Below are 24,515 nucleotides of genomic sequence, written 5' to 3'. Positions count from 1 at the left end.
GTTAGGATGCTATTGGTGTCACTCATTTACCACCATCTATTAACACCTACCACCATCTACCACCATTTGTCAATATTTACCTATACCTACCACCATCTACCACCATTTGTCAATATTTACCTATACCTACCACCATCTACCACCATTGGTCAATATTTACCTATACCTACCACCATCTACCACCATTTGTCAATATTTACCTATACCTACCACCATTTACCAACATATGCTATCACTTACCACCATCTGATATTACTGTAACCGCCTACCACCACCTATCATCATAACCTAACACCCCTACCACTATCAGTACCATTACCACCACCACCACCACCACCACCATCACCGTCACAGTGGTTGGTGGTTGTGGGTGTGGTAGAGAGATCATGTTGTCCCTGAGCTGACGCCGCGCCTGGTATGTGGGTGTGATGGTAGGTGGGTGTAGGAGTGGGTGTAGAGGGTGATAGGAAAGATATGTGGGTGTAGAAGTGGGTGTAAAGAAGGATATGTGGGTGTAGAGATGGGCGTGTGGACGAGGAACATCTTAGACTGAACCTCTGATCAGAATCGAACAATTGCACCTCTAAAATGAACCAGTGAGATGAATTACACCATCTACATTAAAACTAAGAGTAAAAATTAAACCTTTGAACCATCCAAGAACCCAAATATATTACCCAATTATTACCAATTATAACGTCTTATCTCCAGCTGTGAGCCTCTGAGTATGTTTGACCTCTCACTCTTGAACTTCGTCTCTGGGGCTACATACAGAAAACAACACGCTGGGTGTGTGTGTGTGTGTGTGTGTGTGTGTGTGTGTGTGTGTGTGTGTGTGTGTGTGTGTGTGTGTATGTGTGTGTGTGTGTGTGTGTGTGTGTGTGTGTGTGTGTGTGTGTGTGTGTGTGTGATCGTGACCGGGGAGAGGGGGGGGGTGTAAACTGTGTGACCGTGTGATCGTAGGCCAGAGGGGGTGAGGAGTTTAGGCTACTTGAGAGAGCAGATAATAGTGCCAAGTGCCTAATGATAGTGAGGAAGTGTCATGTCTTATAGTTGCTTAAGAAAGTTTTATTGTGGAATTAGATTACATGATAAGTCTGGGTGATGGTGTGTGGGGATGGTGATGGTGTGTGGGGATGGTGATGGTGTGTGGGGATGGTGATGGTGTGTGGGGTGGTGATGGTGTGTGGGATCATTGGTGGATGGTGTGTGGGGTGGTGATGGTGTGGGATGGTGATGGTGGGGATGGTGATGGTGTGGGGATGGTGATGGTGTGGGGATGGTGATGGTGTGGGATGGTGATGGTGTGTGGGGGTGGTGATGGTGTGGGGGTGGTGATGGTGGGGGTGGTGATGGTGTGTGGGGATGGTGATGGTGTGTGGGATGGTGATGGTGTGTGGGGGTGGTGATGGTGTGTGGACTGGTGATGTGTGTGTGGGGGTGGTGGATCGTGTGTGTGGGGGTGGTGATGGTGTGTGGGGATGGTGATGGTTTGTGGGGCTGGTGATGGTGTGGGGTGGTGATGGTGTGTGGGGTGGTGATGGTGTGTGGGGATGGTGATGTGGTGTGTGGGCTGGTGATGGTGTGTGGGGTGGTACTGTGTGTGGTGGTGATTATGTGTGGTGGTGATGGTGTGTGGGGTGGTGATGTGTGTGTGGGGCTGGTGATGGTGTGTGGGGCTGGTGATGGTGTGTGGGGCTGGTGATGGTGTGTACAGATGGTGTGGGCCTGGTGATGAAAAAGGGGATGGTGATGGTGTTTGGGGTGTAGATGGTGTGTGGGGTGGTGATGGTGTGTGTGGGGCTGGTGATGGTGTGTGGGGCTGGTGATGGTGTGTGGGGCTGGTGATGGTGTGTGGGGGTGGTGATGGTGTGTGGGGGTGGTGATGGTGTGTGGGGGTGTGTAGTGATGATTTTGTGGTGTCTATAACTATCACCATTATTTACCACAACTACCACCATCCACCATCACCTAACCTACCTGTTAATTAAACTAATGATTCACGACCTATAAAACACCTCGCTCACACCTGTAGGTATTATGGGTTAAGCTAATTAAACTCTGCCAGATGTGACTTGACTGACGTGTGTATTCTTGCGTGAGGATGGTTTTGGGGTTTGTCTTGATGGGAGTGGTAGTAGATTATATAGTTGTCTTTGTGTACGTGTTAATGATGATGGCTTGTATACCTGTTCATGTCTTACCTGTTTGTGTGTGTGTGTGTTTATTCCTGGTGGTGGTGGTGGTGGTGGTGGTGGTGGTGGTGGTGGTGGTGGTGGTGGTGGTGGTGGTGGTAGTGGTGGTGTGGTGGTGGTGATAAAATGGTCAAGAAGAAAAGAAAGAAAGAAGACGAAAGGGAAAATGTGATGATGAAAAGAAGGAAAAAATAGAAAAAGAGTAAATAAAGGAGAAATTAGAGACGATTAAAAGTGACGGAGAGAAGCGCTAGCTGGAGAATTACGTGTGATGGTCATTCCGGTAGTGTGGTGGGGTGAGGGTGGGGGGGGAGGAGGGTGCCAAGGTGAAGATGAACCAATGTGAGATGTTGATGACGATGTTGATGATGATGATGTGATGATGATGATGTGGTAGTGACAACGACTACCATTACTAATACATATAGCTCTACCACCACAACTACCACAATCGATACTTTTAGCACCATCACTACCATCATCACTACCACCATCACTACCACCATCACTACCACCATCACTACCACCATCACTACCTACCATCACTACCATCATCACTACTAATACAATCTAATGTATATTTCGCAACAGCATTAGTATATCAATCAAACGGGAAGAAAAAATAGTAGAGAGACATAGAAGGAAATACAATAAAGAAAAGAGACAGACAGACAGACAGACTGACAGATCTAGGCGACCCGGACATAGTGAGGAATGCGGTAGAGGAAGCGTGTAATAGGAGAAGAACAACAAAAACGCAGATGGTAAAAAGGGCAGGAGGAGGTGATGAGAGAGAGAGAGAGAGAGGAAGTTGGATCTTAAAAATACCAACTTAAATAGATTAACACAATATAATCTTTAAATTTAATTCTCACCATACATAATAAAGCCAAGTATTTATTTTATCTGTCAGTCAGTCTGTTCTCTGTTACGATTATTTGGTAAACATTGGTGAAACTTCGACTTTGGATGATTTTTGTAAACATTGGTGAAACTTCGACTTTATGGGATGATTTTTGTAAACATTGGTGAAACTTCGACTTTATGGGATGATTTTTGTAAACATTGGTGAAACTTCGACTTTATGGGGTGATTTTTTTGTAGTATCGGTGAACGTTCGACTTCGTTTGGTATTTTCTTGTATATATTTCTTAAAATCCTAAAATAATTAACAAAATCCTTCTGCTGAAACAAACAATAAAATATAAGAAAAATATCCCATTCATCTTATTCAGTAGCAAAAAAATAAATAAATAAAATAAAAAAATAAGTACTCACCGTCTTTTTCTTAAGATGTCGTCTTCGGTGTCGTGGAGATCGTCGACCTCCTTCCACCTCTTCCACCAGCACCACACCTACCACCACCACCACACCAACTACCACCAACCACAACCTCATCTTCGTGTTCCCGTCTCTCCTCTCTTTTACACTAAACTCTCACAGCTCTCTCAGGACCCCCAAGGATCTCTCTCAGCTCACCCAGCACCAGATCTCTTCAACACTGGATGGAACACGACAGAAGGTAACTTTGTGGTTGACGGTGGCCCAGATGGTGGTTAAGTGAGACGTTTGCTGATGGTTGTCTGGTTGAGTGGCCGAAAAAGTGGTGGTCGTAAGAATCAGGTGCTTTTAAGGCAGGGAATGGTCGATTTGGTACCACTGTTTTGGTTAAATTTTTTCTAGTTTTGGTAACACTGTTTTTATACAAAGTACCTATTGTATCGGTACCACTTCCTTAGTACCTGGTATTATGGTATTCCTGTTAGCCTCACTGTCGAGGTACCAAGATTTCCACTAGTACTTGTACCTAAACCAATACTTCTCAAGTTTTGGTATCACTGTCCAAGTACCAAAGATCCACACATATACTGGTATCTCAATCCTGGTACCAAAATTTCACATTAAAAAAAAACTGGTACCAGCCCAAGTAACAAAACTGGAAGATTCTTGACACTCAGAGTACCAGTACCAGTACCTAGTACCAATCAAGTACCCTGTAATCACTCACTAAACAAGCAAAAATATTACAACATCAGATTATATTCCATTATTTCATATATTTTTGTAATTATCATAAAAGTACATAATTTTAGACAACTTTTAACTTATCAGGACGTGAACTTACACTCAAACATCAGATTAATGGATGGGTCAAGTAGTAGGGAAAAGTGATTCTCAAAACATCGTAAGATAAAAGTTTTAAGCTGAGTCACAAACCTATTCTAACATCACCCATGAGTAAGTGATGTTTTCATTCACTAGGTGGGGCTCTCGGTGAGTTGCTGCCTGACGTATGATTATTTTTTTATGACTTTTTACATCGTTTTCTACACATTCAGATTATTATACATTATAGTTATATGAAGTAGATATATTATTAAGTATTATTATTGTTATTATAATGGCTGCATGAAGGAAGTATTGTAATTGGGAAAGGCATTAAACAGTACGATATCTTCAACATTAACTTCCTTTCCTGTTAGTCTCTCCCCTGTATCTCTCCTGTCACCTCATTTCCTTCACATTAAACTCCTCTCCTTCCACCACAGTAAGAGAGAGATGGCCTGGTGCTAGATGCTGTGTGATATACCAAGTGACAGCTTCCTGCAAGGACAAAGTGAGGTGTTACTTCCTTCCACTTCACCCCGACCTACTTGACCCAACACACTCTCATATATCTTACCTCTTATCACCCTGACATTCCCTCATTATTCACTGCCTCAACTGACACAACTGCTCCTATCTAACCCATCAGAGAATGTTATTAAGACATCCATGAGAGACTCTTAGCTACTGTGCCAAAACTACTCATAACCAAAGTATTAAATAGTGTTACTCAGAAAGTTTGTTTAATTTAGCATATTCTACTTAAAGTATTTACAACAAAAGTATTGTATTATTTTGAAAGTTTGTATATTTTGACCTACCATATCACAAGTATTCATGACTAAATATTTTTACTAAGAGTCTTACAGTATATTACATTCGTCTTGATTCCACAAACAACTCACAAGTAAACAACATTAATGGCGCTTCACATTCAACAACATTTCTCACTAATCGATCTAAAAGCTGTAGAATATCTCAGCTGTAGTGGTTGTTAGTTTATCAGCTGCTGGCAATAACAACATAATATATCAGGTTAGCTTTGTGTTAGACCTTAGCTGCGGGGTAGTAGGAGCCGTGCAATCGACACCGGGTAAATGTCAGGTAAGATTCAGGTGTTTATTCAGTGAGTGTTGCCAGTAAGTGCCTCCACCTGTTGACTACACCTGTTGACTACACCTGTTGACTATACCTGTTGATCACATCTATTAATTACACCTGTTATCCTGATAAGAAACAAAAGAATCCTCAAAAACTATACTGTGGCGAAGTGGTTAGCATACTCGACTCCCAACCGTGTGGTCCTAGGCTCGATTTCCGGGCAGGATAAAACTGAGTAAATTTCTTCATAATTTCCGTATATCTACCGAGCAGTAATCAGTAACCAGGATGTTAAGTAATTAGTGGATAGTGTTCCGGGGTAATGGTTAGCCAGTGTAGTTAATAAAGTTGTCTGGTCATCTTGGAGTTTGGCCTTGGCAGTGAGTCATACAGCTCGTTAACTCCGGGGTGTGATTGTTGTGTTGACGATAGCTTCACCAAACACGTGTCTAGGTTGATGGTCTCAAACATGCAGATTAACCAATATTACAAGTCACACTGTTTCACTCCGTCTGTATATCAAGTGATGTGACGTGTTTCCTCAGGTATAAAATAAACTAACGTGTTAATGTACATTGATCTTGCTTGAGTATTATAAACTTGAAATATCTGTACTTGTAATTCTACCATTGCTGTATCTACACTTGTATATCTGTAACTCTATTTTTGCTGTTGTGTTTGTATTTGTAGCTGTATCTTTTCTTGTTTGTGCCTTTATATGTGTTGGTCCTTGTGCTGTATCCTGTATATGAAGTTAACAATAGGAAATGAACAACACAAGTCTGCCATAACCTTTACCTTGGAGAGTAAAGGATTATAGATACTTCCTGTTGTGTTCCTCAGGGCGTGTTGCTGGGCCCCGCCTTGTTTGATATGTCAACCTGACCAGCTAGATCGAGTTGGACCCCACCACTTCCACCACTGTACTACCACCACTACTTCCACCACTATCTCTACTGTACTACCACTACTACCACTACCCCCACCACTACTACCACTACCTCCACTACCACCACCACCAGCTCAAGGCAATCACGACCTCAAGGCCTGTTTGTGTAGCCTTATATTCCTTCCTAACCTAGCAGGAAGTGAGGTTCTGGGATGTATTTATAGGATTAGGTTTGAGGAAGGAAGGATGAGGGCTTAGCAGGGTCAGGAGAAGGGTCAGAGGAGGAGGGGAGGAGGAGGAGAAGGAGGAGACTGGAGCTGACCCTGAATTGTCTTGTTACTGATAAATTATAGTGCTTCATAAGGCTCTTGTACAATTATTATTATTATTATTATTATTATTATTATTATTATTATTATTATTATTATTATTATTATTATTATTATTATTCCCTCCTAAATGACAGACAGAAATTATGGTCCGTGATGTTCTGACCTCGTCTTGACAACCCATATGACCTTACCTCTCACCTGGCACTATTCCTGACACCATTCCAGACTTCACGCTTCACCTGACACCATTCCTGACATGACACTTCATCTGACATCATTCCTGACACCATTCCAGACTTCACGCTTCACCTGACACCATTCCTGACATGACACTTCATCTGACATCATTCCTGACACCATTCTGGACATGACATTTCACCTGACACTATTCCTGACATCATTTTGGACACATGACTCTTTGCCTAACACCATTCCAGACTTGACACTTCACCTGACACCATACTGGCACCATTCTTGACACTATTCCAGACTTGACATTTCACCACACATCCCACTGTCCTGTCCCACACCACACCCAAAACCTCCACCTCCCCACACCCTTGCAAACCCTGCACACCACCTGACAAACGGGCAACACTAGTAGGTCATTCACCTCCTTTCCCCTCTCCCTCCCTCTCCCTCCCAACTCATCCTAATGTACTGCTTAGGATTCAACCCAAGACACGTACGTTAAATAATCTCCTGTAATTCTCTCTCCCTGTAATTCTCCCTCCCGGTACATAGCCAAACATGGTGTCAAAATTAACCCGAGACTCTACTTTAAACACTGAGGTTAGGTTAGCTTAGGTTAGGTTAGGTTAGGTTAGGTGAGGTATTTGCTCCAACAGTAGAGTCATGTCACCTTTGAAACTGTGAAATGACCCCCAGGTTGTGAGACAAGATTCTTCCTACCCAAACCCACCCACCAACCTGTTCTCCTCTTCCTCGTTCTCTCCTCCTATTTCCTACTCCTCCTTCTTCTTCTCATCCTCCTTCTCCTACTCCTCCCTCCTCCTACTCCCTCTCTTTTTTTTTTTACTCTTCCTCCTACTCCTTCTCTCCTCCTCACTTTTAAATATTTTACTCACGATACACAAATGTTATTACTTTACCAGAAATATAAAACCAATATTCAGATTTGTATTATTTTCGTCATGAACAACAAATGTCTATGATTTTTCAGACGAATCATATGTATAAAAATAATATAATGTGCTGATAAATGCCCTTCCTCCCCCAAATACATATACATATATACAAACACACATTTTAAACACTGATTTCTTATTAAACTCAAAATTTACTCTTCATTTCTGTATTGTATTAAGTCGCTGTTTATAGATTATTGTCTATTTCCATATAAGATTATAAACTCATCTTAATGGACGTTGTTTATCATATATCAAGTGTATGTTTACATTTGTTTTTGGTCAACACTCAGTTATTGTTTGCATATTAAGTAGAGTTTTTCGTTTTTTTTTTCTTCAACAAAACAAAAAAACACTTCTCACCACGTCCAGATTTAACACACACACACTATTTCTCATTCACACTCCGCCAAACACACGATAGGACTGGCGATGCTGTATGTGTGTGAATGAGCGAGAGTGAACGTGTGTGTATGTATGTATGTGTGTGTGTGTGCGCGTGTGTGTCTGACTGTCGGGAGCTCAGTAGTACACACACACCTCCACCACGCACGGCTGCCACCACCAGACTGAGGAGATAAGAGACTGAGGCTGACTGACCCTCTCTCTCTCTCTCTCTCTCCTCTCTCTCTCTCTCTCTCTCTCTCTCCCCGTCTCTGTTCCTACCACCACCACTACCCCCTGCTACTACCCCTCTGCTACTTCTTCTATCCTTATCTTAGCTATCATCCTTCTTCCTACTCCAGCCACTTCCCACCCAACTACCCGTGTTCCTGTTCTACCCAACCCGCCCATACCTTTGTTGTTCTCCATGCCACTGCCCCCTGCCATCTCCCCGCCACTACCCCTGCCACTACCCCTGCCACTACCCCCTGTCCTCATTTTTCCACTATCCCCCATCCCGTCATCTCCCTGCCTAATATTCCAACTCTTACCCCTACCACAATTTTGCCTCTACCATCATCGTTATCCACACTATTACTCCCGTTGCTAACCTAAGCTTAGAAATGACTCCCGTATAAGCAGGTAGGAATGAGGACGTCAGTGGTTCACCTAAATAATTATACTTGATCGATTCACCTGTAGTCACCTGTGCATTATAGCCACACCTGTGTCATTTTACCAGGTGCAATGTTGCAATATAATCACGAGAACGTAATGAATTAATGACTGTGATTTATTTACATTATTTTAGGCAATAAATAATCTAACATGGTAACTGAAGACATTCATAGTATGGTTATAAAACAAGTGAGCATCAGATGTTTGTTACCGACGCCACCTTAGACCTGATGTTTAAACCATCCTGTACAGTAACTAAGAGAAGTGTTGACCAGAGTTTTAGGAACTTATGATATTGGGACATGGTGTTTATTCAGCTCAGAAGTTTTTTAGTTTAACAAATTTATTGACGAAGCTTGGAGTACAGCTCAGAGGGGACCCAGTACACAAGGGGTTAGTAGATTATCTCCACTAGTAGACTATCTCCACTAGTAGACTATCTCCACTAGTAGAATATCTCCACTAGTAGACTATCTCCACTAGTAGACTATCTCCACTAGTAGACTATCTCCACTAGTAGACTATCTCCACTCGTCGATTATCTCCACTTAGGATTTGTTGGTGGAGACGTGATGATGCGCCTAGAGACATAACAGTGAGGACACAACCCACACAAGGAGTCAGCGTTAACGGCACTGTACTCGACCGCCTTCACTTCCCCAACTGAACTGTCGGGTACTCACAGCTAGGGGGAGGGGTGGGAGGTTAGAGGTGGGGGGGTAGTAGTAACCCGGGAAGGAACCAGCGACCTTTAGGACAGGAGGCGAATGCTTTTATCCACCCAGCCACCACACCCCTTTTGTTGATGGGACCAGACTGAACACATCCAAAGTGGCCTTCATCTATGATACAAACCTAGACATAAGGAAGTCCTGGACGGTGAGGACCAGTTAACCTGACGAGACATAACATAGCAACACTGATGATTTTTCTCTCAGGTTTATAAACACATCCATGTGAATTATATTTCCTGTTATATATCTCCATAACCACAACCGGAGCTACAACCATCACAACTTTTGACTATAAACCTCAAACCAATCAACCAATCAACCAATCAATCTTCCTCACCTTTCTTTTTCAACCATAGAGACGAGTCTTAAGCCCATATCAAGGTACTCCCACGACACGCCAGGTAACACGCTCTAGGTACTAATTCTCTACAGGTTAATAGTGTTGTTCACCATAAGATATAAGTTCTACTGACGGAGGAGGTAATGGTTGATGGTGACTCAGGGTGGAAGGATGAGGAGGAGGAGAGGGTGGTGGTGACATCCCTTGGTTATAGATGTTGTCAGGCGTGAGGACATGGTGGTGCATATACCTACACCTTCCTGCTTATCCACACACACGCACACACACACACACACACACACACACACACACACACACACAAATGAGACATCCCGAGCGCTAAAATGAACGATGGGGGATCAGTGCCGGGGTGACAGCTATCAGCCTTCACCTACGAGGTTAGAATGCTTAATTAGGTGACTCGACTGGACTGGCAACTCAGCTGATTATTCGCTCAGAGAAAACGGAGACTCGTCAAGGATAAGCCGAAGGAAACTGATGGTATCGTAGGCGGCAGTGGTGGACCCGACGCTTGGTGTGACTTATGTTGGAAAGATATCACGAACGTATTTGTTTAAGCACTGGTTTTACTTTTATGGCAGACAGTCTAGATCTAAGCTACTCTAGCCTAACCTGACCTAACCTGACCAGACCTGATCTGAGCTAACCTAACCTAACCATATACAAGAGAATTAATAGCTACAACACTCGTTTCCTCTCCTAAGGATCGCTGGTTCGTACCTTGATCACCTCCTTCACCACACAAAGCTGTAAGTAGGCATCTAACTATACCATTGAGGAAGTGAAGTGAGTCGAGTACAGTACCGTGTACGAAATCCACACTGCCTGGAATATGGGATCCCTTAATAGTCCTGAAAGTAGTGGTTAAGTTAGGTTAGGTTAGGTTAAGTGAGATATGCTGTTAATAATAAAAGATTGAAGCGATACGTCAATCTGTGATCAGTCGTGGATAACACATTGAGCACATGAGTACAGGCGACTTTCTCGCCTCTTGAGTTCCAACCTAGAGAAAGTTTTAACCCGTGTCAATGTTTCTTTATTTTTTCTCTCCTTTATATAGCCTACATCTCCACCAGGAGGCCTTGTCACGTTGGGGTCATCAGAGACATTGATCTGTCTGATAACCATTATGAGCTTTAGTTCTACGGTTTATTTACAAAGTGAGATTTTGTTGACATTCTACTCTACGAACATAAAATAATTATAATAAAAAATACTCAAAACAAAAAGATAATATTAGTGTGAATATTATTTTATTTACTAATTACTAATTTAATAACCCTACAGTTATTTATGGTTAAGTTAGGATAAAAACTTTGGTTAGTTTTGGCCAGAAATAATGAATGGTAGTGTCGTCCCGTTTTTGGTATTTTTTTTTAACATGGGCCATTTTTGTGGAGCCGACCCGACCCTCACTCACTCACTCCACCAGACGCCGTGTTGTTGTTTTTGGCGCGGTATTCTTGACTGCCAGCCTTCCTGTGTACACTTTGCTGGCCATTACCTTCATGTACTGCTAAGTGTACATATACTGTACACACACACACACACATGGGCTAAAATTAACTCATATATGTATGTGTGTGTGTGTGTGTGTGTGTGTGTGTGTGTGTGTGTGTATGTGTATGTGTGGTCATTACTGCACATATATATTCCAATTATTTTTAACTGTATATGTTTATGAATGGAAGGTAAGAAGTCCACACACACACACACACACACACACACACACACGTCTGACCTCTTTGATGATTTTGGCACAGGGCCGAGGTCACTAAGTGGCGCTCACGACCCCCTCCTCCTCCCTCACCGTGACCCCCTCCTCCTCCCTCACCGTGACCCCTCCTCCCTCACCGTGACCCCTCCTCCTCCCCCTCACCGTGACCCTCCTCCTCACCGTGACCCTCCTCCTCCCCTTCCACCGTGACCTCCCTCCTCCCTCACTGTGACCCTCCTCCCCTCACCGTGACCTCCTCCCTCACCTGCCCTCCTCCTCACCGTGACCCCTCCTCCTCCCCTTCACCGTGACCCCTCCTCCCCTCACCGTGACCCCTCCCTCCCCTCACCGTGACCCCTCCTCCTCCCCCACCGTGACCCCTCCTCCCTCCCTTCACCGTGACCCCTCCTCCCTCACCGTGACCCTCCTCCTCCCCCTCACCGTGACCCTCCTCCTCCCTCTTCACCGTGACCTCTCCTCCTCCCTCACCGTGACCCTCTCCTCCCCTCACCGTGACCCTCCTCCCTCACCATGACCCTCCTCCTCCTCACCGTGACCCCTCCTCCCTCCTCCCCTCACCGTGACCCCTCCTCCCTCACCGTCACTCCTCCCTCCCTCACCGTGACCATCCTCCCTCACTGTGACCCTCCTCCCTCACTGTCACCCCTCCTCCCCCCTCACCGTGACCCTCCTCCTCCCTCATCAGACCATCCTCCCTCTCTCATCGGGACCACACATCTACTCTCGTCTTCTATATTATCTATCATTATTTCATCCCTTCTAACCTTCTTTCCATATACATCAAACTCAGACACATATCCCACATTATTCCTATAGGTTCTCTTACACCAAATATATAAATTAATAAACAAACTCCAATTCATGAAAACTATATATTTATTAACACTCAATTATGGTCAGTTAATCTTCTATATACAATTAATTAAATAATATAAGTGATTCTGCAACGTCATTGTTTATAAAGATTCACCATTAAAGTCAAAACAACAACAGACTGTAAATTCCCCGCCAAATTTACTCTTTCGTCACCTGAGCAGAATGTAAACACTGGCCTCATGGTTTTATACACACGATGCCTCTGTAACATCCAGTGTATTTACAATTATTTAAATCACCTACAAACTCAACAAACTCAGATTACTATTAACTTCTTTATATAATAATTAATTCCTTTTCATATATGCAATTTCTTATATATTTTATATATCCAACAAACCAAATTATTTTATAACTCATTCAATTTTATATATTAAGTCGTAATATTCTACGTACAGTTAATTGAGCTAATTATATAACTCAATAATAACTAAAATAACTCAGTGATTATTACTTGACATTTGTTTTATATTATTTATTAAGTAACAAAAAAGTACCATGTAAGTATATTTCCCAAAACAGTAAAAAATATAACAGAATCTCCTTAATAAAACCTACAGAATAGACAAACACCCAAATCCTGAAGTATTAAGACAAAAAAATTTATTAGAATTGTGACGTCATCATGTATTTCGTGACGTCATCATGTATTTCGTGACGTCATCATGTATTTCGTGACGTCATGTATTTCGTGACGTCATCGTGTATTGGAATTATGGTAACTTATGGCAAATTAATTTATCACTGTTTTACACTTGTTATTATTTTCGAGTTGAAATTGTTACTTTTGTTTATCAGTTGTGGGTTGATCGTCAATCTTTGTACTGTAGTGTTGGTGGGAAGAGGAGATGGGGGAAGAGGGGGTTAGGTTAGGTTAGGTCGGGTCAGGTCAAAAATTACCACGGCCGTATCAGTGGAACAACGCCTCGTACGTCTTCATTCTTTGGGAACTGAAGACTCTCTGTGTGTGTGTGTGTGTGTGTGTGTGTTACATAGTATGATGAGTGTGGTTATTGTGGTGTGCGTTGAGGTGCGTGGCTGTGTGGTTGTCGTGGTTGGGTAGTTGTGGTAGGTTGTTTGCTGGTGGTGGTAGTAGATTGTCTGCTGCTGATGGTGGTGATTGTAGTGGTAGGTTGTATGCTGGTAGTGTTAATAGATTGCTTGCTGGTGGTAGTAGTGGTGGTGGTTGTGGTAGACCATCTGGCCCAGAGGAGGATGAACCATTACTGTTATGTTCATGGTGATAGCGGTTGTCTGTGTGTATGTCTGGGTATATGGGCGGGGTGTGGGTGATGGGTGGACTAGTGGGCGTGGTCTGGGTGGTGGGTGGACTAGTGGGCGTGGTGTGGGTGGTAAGTGGACTAGTCGGCGTGGTCTGGGTGATGGGCGGACTAGTCGTCTGGGTGATGGGGACTAGTGGCGGTCTGGCAGGGTGGACCAGTGGGCGGGGTGTGGGTGATGGGTGGACTAGTGGGCGTGGTCTGGGTGGTGGGTGGACTAGTGGGCGTGGTGTGGGTGGTAAGTGGACTAGTCGGCGTGGTCTGGGTGATGGGCGGACTAGTGGGCGTGGTCGTGGGTGGGCGGTGGTGGTAAGTGGACTAGTCGGCGGTCTGCGATGGGCGGACTAGTGGGCGTGGTCTGGGTGATGGGCGGACTAATAGGCGTGGATTGGGTGATGGGTGGACTAGTGGGCGTGGTCTGTGGTAAGTGGACTAGTGGGCGTGGTCTGGGTGATGGGCGGACCAATAGGCGTGGACTGGGTGATGGGTGGACCAGTGGGCGTGGTCTGGGTGGTAAGTGGACCAGTAGGCGTGGTATGGGTGGTAAGTGGACTAGTGGGCGTGGTGTGGGTGATGGGCGGACTAATAGGCGTGGACTGGGTGATGGGTGGACTAGTGGGCGTGGTCTGTGGTAAGTGGACTAGTGGGCGTGGTCTGGATGATGGGCGGACTAATAGGTGGACTGGGTGATGGGTGGACTAGGTGGGCGGTCTGTGGTAAGTGGACTAGTAGGGCGTGGTATGGGTGGTAAGTGGACTAGTGGGCGTGGTCTGGGTGATGGGCGGACCAATAGGCGGACTGGGTGATGGGTGGACTAGTGGGCGGTCTGGGTGGTAAGTGGATTAGTGGGCGTGGTCTGGATGATGGGCGGACTAATAGGCGGACTGGGTGATGGCGATTAGTGGGCGTGGTCTGGGTGATGGGCGGACTAGTGGGTGTGGTCTGGGAGATGGGCGGACTAGTGGGCGTGGTCTGGGTACTAGAGACAGAGGGACTCCCATCATAACCCTGAAGGTAGTGAACATGGGGTGTATCCACGAGCTCACTAGGGGGGCCCTCATGGTCTTCTTCAGGGTCCACGGGGCCCATGGGTAAGGCATCGTGAGCATGGGCGTGGGCGGCAAGTGGGTGCGACCTGAGGACAAGATCAGGAGCCGCCCGGAGCATATCGTGCCAATGGTGACGACCCTCCTCCCCCACACACCCACCACACCCCAACACACACGACCCCACCACACGACGACCACAACCTGTAGAAGGACGACTTTAATTAATGGCTCAGGTGTACACAGGTAACTAAAATATATACATAATTATGAGTATATCAGTATTTGATTTTATTTATGTGTTGGAGAGATGAAGGATGTGTGTGTGTGTGTGTGTGTGTGTGTGTGTGTGTGTGTGTGTACCTGGTTTAGTACGTAGCCTGGCACTAAGTACGAGGTGGGTAGCATCAAGGTCCAACTCGGGCATGTGAAGGGTGAGCTCCTCCTGAAACACGGTGACCTGACCCTCCAAGGCCCTGGGTGAGGTCCTTCTCCAGCACAGGATGGTGTTGTTTGTGTACACGGTCACCTTTACATACACCTGAGCTGTAGGTTAGTTAGGTTAGGTTAAGTTAAGTAAGTCAGTTTTGAGGGTTAGAATCTATCCCAGAATTTGCAACACCTGTCCAGTCCAGTGACCTCCAACAACTCACCAATATCATGCAGAGGTAATTGGTGCTGGAGGTGGAGGCCGGTGAGGTTACAGATCCTGATGGTGAGGTCACTGGTCTCTCTCTCCCAGCCGAGGCCGACCTCCACTTGACCTCCTCCACCCACCTGTAATATCATAATACTGGAGTTAATTTTTATTTACCTCTCCACGCGATCCTCTTCCTCCACCTACCCTCCTCCACCTGCCCTCCTCCTCCACCTACCCTCCTCCACCCTCCCTCCTCCACCTGCCCTCCTCCTCCACCTACCCTCCTCCACCTACCTCCTCCTCCTCCACCTACCTCCCTCCACCTACTCCTCCACCTCCTCCACCTAACCCCCTCCTCCACCTACCCTCCTCCACCCTCCTCCTCCTTCACCTGTCTTACCTGCTGGTCTGGGGCGCTCTCCTGAAGGTGTAAGGTGAGAGGTCCAGTGTCCAGGTCGTGTGTGAGGCCAGCTCGGAGGCCAGTGGAGGCCAAACCCACAGAGGCGTATCCGACCACCACACGTCGGCCACAATCAGTGACCTGCAGTATACAACACGTCATCGCCACGTCATCACCACACAACACGTCACACTACACCTCATCACCACACCGCACGTCATCACCACACCACACGTCATCACCACTCAGCACGTCACATTACACGTCATCACCACTCAACACGTCATTTTACACGTCATCGCCACGTCATCACCACTCAACACGTCACACTACACGTCATTACCACACAACACATCATCAACACTGAACATATCATCACCACACGCCATCACCCCGTCATCATCACTTACCTATGACTCATCACACCTCCCTAGCACCCACCTGGCAGACGGAGAGCCTGAGGGTGGCGTGAGCGAGGCGGGAGGGGCGGGCGGCGTGGGTGAAGGCGGCGTTGAAGCTGGCGTTATCGGTGGCTGCTATAACACGTGTTGTAAACCTCACACGCTTCTCAGGTAACAATACTGCCTGGTGATGGTTTAAGGGGGGTGAGATTATGTGGTAATTGTGGTAGAGGCCGTGGTAGTGGTGGTAGAGGTAGTGGTAGTGGTGTTAGAGGTGGTGGTGGTGGTGGTAGAGGTGGTGATAGAAATGGTGGTGGTTGTAGTGGTGGTCGTGGTAGTAGTGGTTGTGGTGGTGGTGGTAGAGGTGGTGGTGGTGGTGGTAGAGGTGGTGATAGAAATGGTGGTGGTGGTAGTGGTGGTTGTGGTAGTAGTGGTTGTGGTGGTGGCAATAATAGAATGTTTCATGGTAATTAAATGTTCAGTACACTCTATCTTAACAGCATGACTTCAGCATTTCAGCGCACGAATGACACACACACACACACACACACACACACACACACACACACCTTGGTATAAGTGTCCACGGGGTCAGGACCTAGTCTGAGAGGCAGTTGGTCAGCAGATAGGACGGTCAGCCGCAGGAGCCGAGACCTTATTGAGTACCGTAACCGCACCCGCAGCTCACCCAGCCCGCACCCTCCACCTGCGGTAATGAATAATATAATAACAACAACAATAACAACAATACTACTACTACTACTACTACTACTACTACTACTACTACTACTACTACTCACCTGAACCAATACTGGAGGCGGGAGTCCACACAGGTCCCCAGCCATCGACGGAGTCTGGGGTAGTGACATCACCGGGGTCAGGACTTAAGGGGTCAGAGGTCAAGAAAGGATGTTGGAAGGCTGACCTCAGTTCCTCCAAGCCCTGGGTGCCTCTGTGAGAAGAAAGGGAGGGAGAGAGGGAGGATAGTAGTGAATGGTCATGACTAAGAAAGATGATTGGAGTTATCACTGATATAACAACTTGTTAATGAGCTAATTAGCCTCCAACAACATTAACAGTAGATGGACATGTATATCTCACTCAAATGACCTCGTATACATATAAGTATACAATATTAATTCATTCACATTAGCTTGGGTAGATTGTAAGTGTGGATACATATCTCACTCACACATTTTAGCGTGATGGGTAATGACTTACTTCCTGGCGTAGAGATTCCTGGGGAGTAGTGCTGGGGGTGTACCTGGGGAGCATTGGGGTCCAGGCCACCACCTTCTGGACCCCAAGGGCAGGGAGAGGGACGGGGTGTGGGGAGAGGTCCGTAGGAAGCCGTGAGGTGAAGCTGAGCGAGGGCGTGCAGGGGACACAGAGGACAAGGGTGAAGTAGTAGTGGTGGTGGTGGTGGGTAAAGGGGTGCAGGTGGTGAGGTGGAATGGGGTGTAGGTAGGGGGGTGGAGTGGGGTGTAGGTGGGGGGTAGGGAGAAGGTGACGGGGAAGGAACTGCTACTGAAGGTCGAGGCTGTAGTCACCCCTCCGTCACGTACTGTGGGGGGTGACGCGACACGTTTATTGTTACGTTACACCTGCTTAAGGGAACACAATAACACAGGTATATAATAAGTACAGATACACAGGTAGCACTTTGCCAGGTAACAGAAGAACATGTGCGTGTGTGTGTTGTTCACCCACTGTGCACTAACCATAGCTCATCAGAGAAGTATATTAATATCATGTAAATACTATAACAAAAACTAACCTCAGAATATTATAACATTAACACAACACATTATCTATGCCTTAACGTAACAACAGCGAGCCATCAGCCAATCATAACTCTTGATATAACTATCTTGACAATTTACTATAGTTACCCATCTCATTGGTTTTCTCTGGTTCATTTTTATTTTAATTTATATTCCCTCCAATTATCTCAAGTTTAAGGACGCTAACATGTAATTTGTATGTATATTTATTTTATATCTTATTATTTATTAATAAACACAATATCTCATACACTGTTTCCTATTTATGAAAAACTCTTATTCATAATGTATACATTTATCACGTATGTAACCCATTTTCCTTCAACAATAAATTAAACTTATTATTGGAACTTATGTCAAGAGTTAGATGGACACAACAAAAGGAGAGAAAGGTATTTGTTTACTTTAGTGCGTCTAGTGAGAGTGTAGGGACAGGTTGTGTGTGTGGGACGTTGGCGGGAGTGATGGTGATGCCTTAGCTCAACTAACATGCAACTGTTGATATATTGCTTCCTCTAGGCTTTGCAATTGCCAAGATCAACTGCACTGAAGAATCCCAACGTGCACACAGACAACAGACGGCAGTACAGACGAATAAGTAAATCGTAGGTGCCATTTGGATGTATTCATTGTAGTTAGTTACTAGGCATTTCAAGGTGTGTGTGTGTGTGTGTGTGTGTTGAAGTACCGTAAATTGCTATTGTCGTTATCACTAGGAAATAGCCAACCATTCAGCCAGACAGACAGACGGATAAGGAGGTGGGGCATTAAGCTAAGCACTGAACAATGAGTTACTCACTGGGACAATATAAGCCGTGGTGTTCAGGGGTGGTGGTGGGCGTGGGCGTGGTGCTGCCTAGCCCCTTACTGCGCTCTGTGGGCGTGGGTGAGAGAGTCATGGTGGGTGGAGGTGTGCGGGGCTCACTGCCGGCCTCACTGTGGGTGATCTGTAGAAGGGAAGAACACTACTTGTATTCTAACACGACACGATACGACACAACACAGCACATTTTATCTCGTTTACGTGAATCAATTGGTCACATATCTTCTAGTCAGAGAGGCCAGGAGGTAGAGAGGCCAGGAGGTAGAGAGGTCAGGAGGTAGAGTGGTCAAGAGGTAGAGAGGTCAGGAGGTAGAGAGGTCAGGAGGTAGAGAAGCCAGGAGGTAGAGAGATCAGGAAGTAGAGAGATCAAGAGGTAGAGAAGCCAGGAGGTAGAGAGGTCAGGAGGTAGAGAGGTCAACAATACTCACAGTAGGCATAACAAACGCCATGGGGTGGTCAGGGGGAGCGTAGGGGCCGGGCTTCCTCTTGGAAACTAAGAAGGTTGCTGGACTGGGGTCACCCGCATGACCTCTCAGTCGCCTGTAATAGGAAGCTAGGTCATCCCAGGGTGTAGTTTTTGACCTAGGATGGCTACTGGTCAACTCTACTCCAGTCTTAATCAGTCTAAAACTCACTTATTAAGACTGGGACATATTAGGTTAAGTTGGGTTGGGTTGGATCAGGTTAGGATTGTTTGGGATAGGTCTGGTTAGGTTAGATCGATTGAGTTGGGTTACATTAGATTGGGTTAGATTAGGTTAGGTGAGGTTAGGTCGGACTGGGTTAGGTTGGGCTAGGCCAGGTTAGGTTGGGGTCTAGTCTATCTGGGGCCCATATGAACGACCACCAATTAGTGTAATGTTTTATGATTTTTCCTTATGGGTGAAATAAATAAAGCCAACTACAGCAGCGTGATTATACATGGTGATTATTGTATTTACCTGGACTCGAGAAAAGGACAGGTGTATGTACAGGTAAATTAAAGTTGTTTATATACAGGTATAAAAAAAAAATAATAATTTCCAAACCACTAGACACTTGTGTTACCGCTTGACCTGCTACACCACCTACACCACCCACCCCCACTTACACCATCCACCCACTTACACCACCACCCACTTACACCACCACCCACTTACACCACCCACCCCACCTACACCATCCACCCACTTACACCACCACACCCCACACCACCCACCCCACCACACCACCACCCACTCTACACCACCCACCCCACTCCTCACTTACACCACCACCCACTTACACCACCACCACCCACCCACTTACACCACCACCCACTTACACCACCCACCCCACTTACACCACCCCACTTCACCACCCACCACCACCCACTTACACCACCACCCACTTACACCACCACCCACTTACACCACCACCCACTTACACCACCACCCACTTACACCACCACCACCACTTACACCACCACCCACCCACACACCACCACCCACCCACACCACCACCCACCTGCACCAAAGACCAAGACAAAGGGCGGTGCAGAAGAGCAGGGCACCAGCTAGTGATACGCCCACCACCAGGCCGCCCATCATTGCTGGGGACATGGTTTCGTGGGCGCCGTCCCTCCAGTGTGTTTTCTCATGAGCTCCCAGCATCACGGCCCCAAGGAGCGAAGGAGCTGTAGAGGAGAAGGGGAGAAATTGTTCCGTATTTAGTCGACTGTAAGCGGTTAGGTTAGGTTACGTTAGGTTAGGTTTGGTTTGGTTAGGTTAGGTTAGTTTAGGTTAGGTTAGGTTAGGTTAGGTTTGGTTAGGTTAGTTTTTTGTGTGTGTGTGTTTTGTTTTGGTTTGGTTTAGGCTAGGGTATGTTTTTTTTTAGGTTATATTAATCTTTCTTTAGGTAAGGTTAAGTTAAGTGAGGTTAAGCTCGGTTATATTTAGTCAGATTTTCTCAGTGTCACGTCACCTGTAAAGTAATTAATTTAAAATACAGGTGAAGTTGAGGAAATATATTTATAACTCTAATATACATATATATATATATATTTTTTATATTTCAGGGTTAGTCATGCGAGGGTTTAGACACGAGAACATTAAAGTGTTTTTAGATGTGTGTCATGATTGGTTAAGATACGATATCTGATTTGTTTTACCTCATTTTCGGCCAATGAGGGACGTTGTTTTATTCAGGTGCTTTAAGATGTGTATTATGATTGGTTAAGATACGATATCTGATTTGTTTTACGTCATTTTCGGCCAATTAGGGACGTTATGTCATTGAGGCGTTTTAAGACGTGTATTATGATTGGTTTAAACTCAACTACTTGTTAGTTTGATCTCAATTTCGTCCAATCACCGACGCTTGTTTTATTCAGGTGCTCTCAGACGCGTGTTATGATTGCATAAGGCTCGCTTATTGGTTAGTTTCATCTCATATCTGGCTAATCAGCAACGTTATATTATTGAAACACCTGACTTGCCTTTCCATGCACGCAATCGAAAATAAACAATAATTACTTACCAGAAAACGTAGCAACGAATTATTTACAAAAGAGACGAGAATAGATGGAAGAAGACGAATAATTGATGTAAAATAACGATGAATAAAGGATAATAAGTGAACAAATGAGGTAGATATAGAAGTTATAAAAGAGGGAGATTAAATCGCTGATGAGACAGTAAGAGTTGACCACGGAGAGTAACCGATCACCTTCCTTTACGTGTGAATAACCCGCCAGAAATCACGATGAATTGGAAATATAAATCCCATGAAATTCAGTCGTTAATTTCAGCCTTTACACCCAATAGACACGAGGGCACTTCATTTGGATGACACCTACACACACACAGACACAGATACAGAAACGCACACACACACACAGGCAGACACAGACACACGCACATAGAAGAGGGAAGTAGGCAGGAAGTATAACCTACATTTACAGACAGATCACTGCCCTGTCCACACACACACACACTCACACACACACACACACACACACACACACACGTGATTGACTGAGTAGTGTTATAAGCGGATAAGTTTCAAGTAATTTCTGAAGGCTGTAAAAAGCTATTCACTCACTCACTCGAAATTAGAACCACACAGAAAAACCCACCACATCCGGGTAAGTAGCCACACAGGTGACATAATTAGGAACACCTGTCGCCCACCTTCTCATTAACACTACATACGGCATTATCCACCATTATCCACTTCTTAATCCTATCCACATATTTCAAGAGATGGATAATGTTTCTTTGGCTTACTTTATCGTTTTATAAGAGTAATGGATAAAGTTGTGAGGAAGGTTTGTTACTGAATGGTTATGAAATGACTTAAGGTGAGGTCAATTTGGTTTATGTTGAGTATAATTGATTAGGAGGAAGTAGGTTTGGTTTTAAGTTCACTGATGAATGGATTTTAGGTATACAGACGTAGATACATACAGAGATAAAGATACATACAGTATACATACATACATACACGAGATGTATATATATATAGATTTATTGTTTATAGGTGTGTGTGTGTGTGAGTGAGTCATTGTGTTAAAGAGGACACAGATGTTGACGTTATAGACACACACACACACACACACACACACACACACACACACACACACACACACACACACACACACACACACACACACACACACACACGTCTCGAATCAAAGTTACAGATACAAAAGCTACATAAATTACTAACACACAAACACACAGGTAAAGTTACAGCTATAATTACAGAAACAAAATATGAAAAATAACAGATGCAAGATCAGGTGTGACAACGGTACAGAAACGGTTACAAGAACAGAACATTAAATTACAAGTGTTTATACAGGTATCATAAAACAGTAATTATTGATACACCTACAAGCACAGGTACAGGTGTAAATACAAAACTGCTTACAGTACACTCGGAGATATTAATCCAAATACAGCATTAATACAGTCATAAATGCACGTATAGTTACAGGTAAAATTCAAGTCAGGTGAAGCAAATACAGACAGGTACAGAAATAAGTAGTAGTTAAACGACATAACACACACGTATGTACTCTATGTAATTACAGGTAGAACGAGAGTACAGGTAGATACAAGTACAGGTACAGTAACACTACAGGAATATATATATATATAATTAAAGGTACAGCAACACAGGTTAATTACAGGTAACAATTGTACAGGTATATTATAATAGTAAAGGAGCCATAATAACTTCCAAATTACACTGAGACTAAGTGAATTAGTTTGGTTTATTTGCTCACTATTTCTCAACCATAGAGTTCCATTATGTAAAATATCTTTTCATTATCTCTTCACTAACCTAACTTAACGTAAACCTAACGTAAACCTAACCTAACTTAACGTAAACCTAACGTAAACCTAACCTAACTTAACTCTACAGTATACTCACCGCCTTTCTTTGTTTTTCACCCATTATTCATCTCTTCAAAGTTTTCTATTATAAACCAGTGGCGACTCAGTGGGTTAAATCCTTCTCACGAGATTAAAACGCAAACACCACACCACGCTAACACCACACCACGCTAACACCACACCACGCTAACACCACACCACGCTAACACCACACCACGCTAACACCACACCACGCTAACACCACACCACGCTAACACCACACCACGCTAACACCACACCACGCTAACACCACACCACGCTAACACCACACCACGCTAACACCACACCACGCTAACACCGCACAACGCTAACACCACACCACGCTAGCACCACACCACGCTAACACCACACCACGCTTAGATACAGGGATGGAAGCGAGGTGCAAAGGGTGACTGCGTGTGTGAGGAGGAAACGGCACTGTGGAGGATTGTGGCAGGTGTGTGTGTGTGTGTGTGGCAGTGTGTGTGTGCAGCAGTGCTCAACTCTCCTCTCCCCCTTCCCTCTCCTCCCCCCTCCCCCCTCACCTGCAGACCACCCCTGTATAGAGGCAGGTATACGTATTAAGGTGACTAACTTGGTCTTCGTGCCACTAACCTAACCTAAACCTAACCTAAACCTAACCTAACCTAAACCTAACCTAACCTAAACCTTAAAACATACAGTAACACTAAACCAACAATAACACCATATACTAAAGCTTATCCAGTTTCTAAACCCCCAGATGATTAAACCTAGAAAAATAAACCCTCCCCCAAATTAACAAAAAATACAAGTATGATGATTGAAATTTATGATCAATATATATAAAAAAAAACCACGTATATAAAAATAATTCATGTTTTTTTTTTTTTTAATTTTCATAAAGTTTCATTTGTTTTATTATCACTACTAGAGAAAATATCAATAAGGTGATAGGGGTTGATATCTGATAAGACGGTCAAGAAGAGATAAGGTAGGGTAGTGTCATATGTTTTAATGGTTTATATGTCAAGGTTAATCACGTTATAATCCCAGGTAATAAGACGGTTAAAGCCTTCCAGATGCACCACATTACACCACTACACCATTAAACCATCTGAATTTACACCATTAAACCATCTGAATTTAGATAAGGAATTCTTGATTATTTAACCCGTATTTATTTTATTTTTTTTCACCTTATATCGGCGTGTAATGAGAGGCTGTGACGTCACCATTTC

At 44.5% G+C, this 24,515-nt stretch overlaps 2 protein-coding genes across 4 annotated transcripts in view; both read right to left on the bottom strand.

The window, feature by feature from the left end:
• The window catches only part of LOC121868526 (transmembrane protease serine 9-like), a 39,660-nt gene extending 31,347 nt beyond the window's left edge, over window positions 1–8,313 (bottom strand). The window contains exons 1-2 of one of the 3 annotated variants that reach the window (XM_042369209.1): window positions 8,135–8,313; window positions 3,474–4,202 (exon numbers count right to left, since the gene is read on the bottom strand). In XM_042369209.1, the coding sequence (XP_042225143.1) occupies window positions 3,474–3,593 (120 nt within the window). In that variant the 5' untranslated portion in view covers window positions 3,594–4,202; window positions 8,135–8,313. The remainder of the gene's footprint in view (window positions 1–3,473; window positions 4,203–8,134) is intronic. The other 2 variants (XM_042369210.1, XM_042369211.1) reach the window with 2 other exon arrangements.
• Window positions 8,314–14,578: 6,265 nt separating this feature from the next.
• Window positions 14,579–23,517, bottom strand: LOC121868486. Its single transcript, XM_042369150.1, has 12 exons — window positions 23,315–23,517; window positions 20,402–20,570; window positions 19,345–19,456; window positions 18,893–19,040; window positions 17,531–17,873; window positions 17,110–17,261; window positions 16,879–17,015; window positions 16,350–16,493; window positions 15,909–16,049; window positions 15,522–15,645; window positions 15,232–15,414; window positions 14,579–15,072 (listed from the first exon to the last, which is right to left on the bottom strand). Exons 2-12 carry the CDS (start codon window positions 20,545–20,547, stop codon window positions 14,579–14,581), a joined length of 2,124 nt encoding a protein of 707 aa, XP_042225084.1. The 5' UTR covers window positions 20,548–20,570; window positions 23,315–23,517.
• Between the last annotated feature and the right edge of the window lie 998 nt (window positions 23,518–24,515).

The sequence above is a fragment of the Homarus americanus genome, unplaced genomic scaffold (assembly GCF_018991925.1).
Source record: "Homarus americanus isolate GMGI-L3 unplaced genomic scaffold, GMGI_Hamer_2.0 scaffold59495, whole genome shotgun sequence".
NCBI classification, from domain to species: Eukaryota; Metazoa; Arthropoda; class Malacostraca; order Decapoda; family Nephropidae; genus Homarus; species Homarus americanus.
This window is presented reverse-complemented; position numbering and strand designations above follow the sequence as displayed.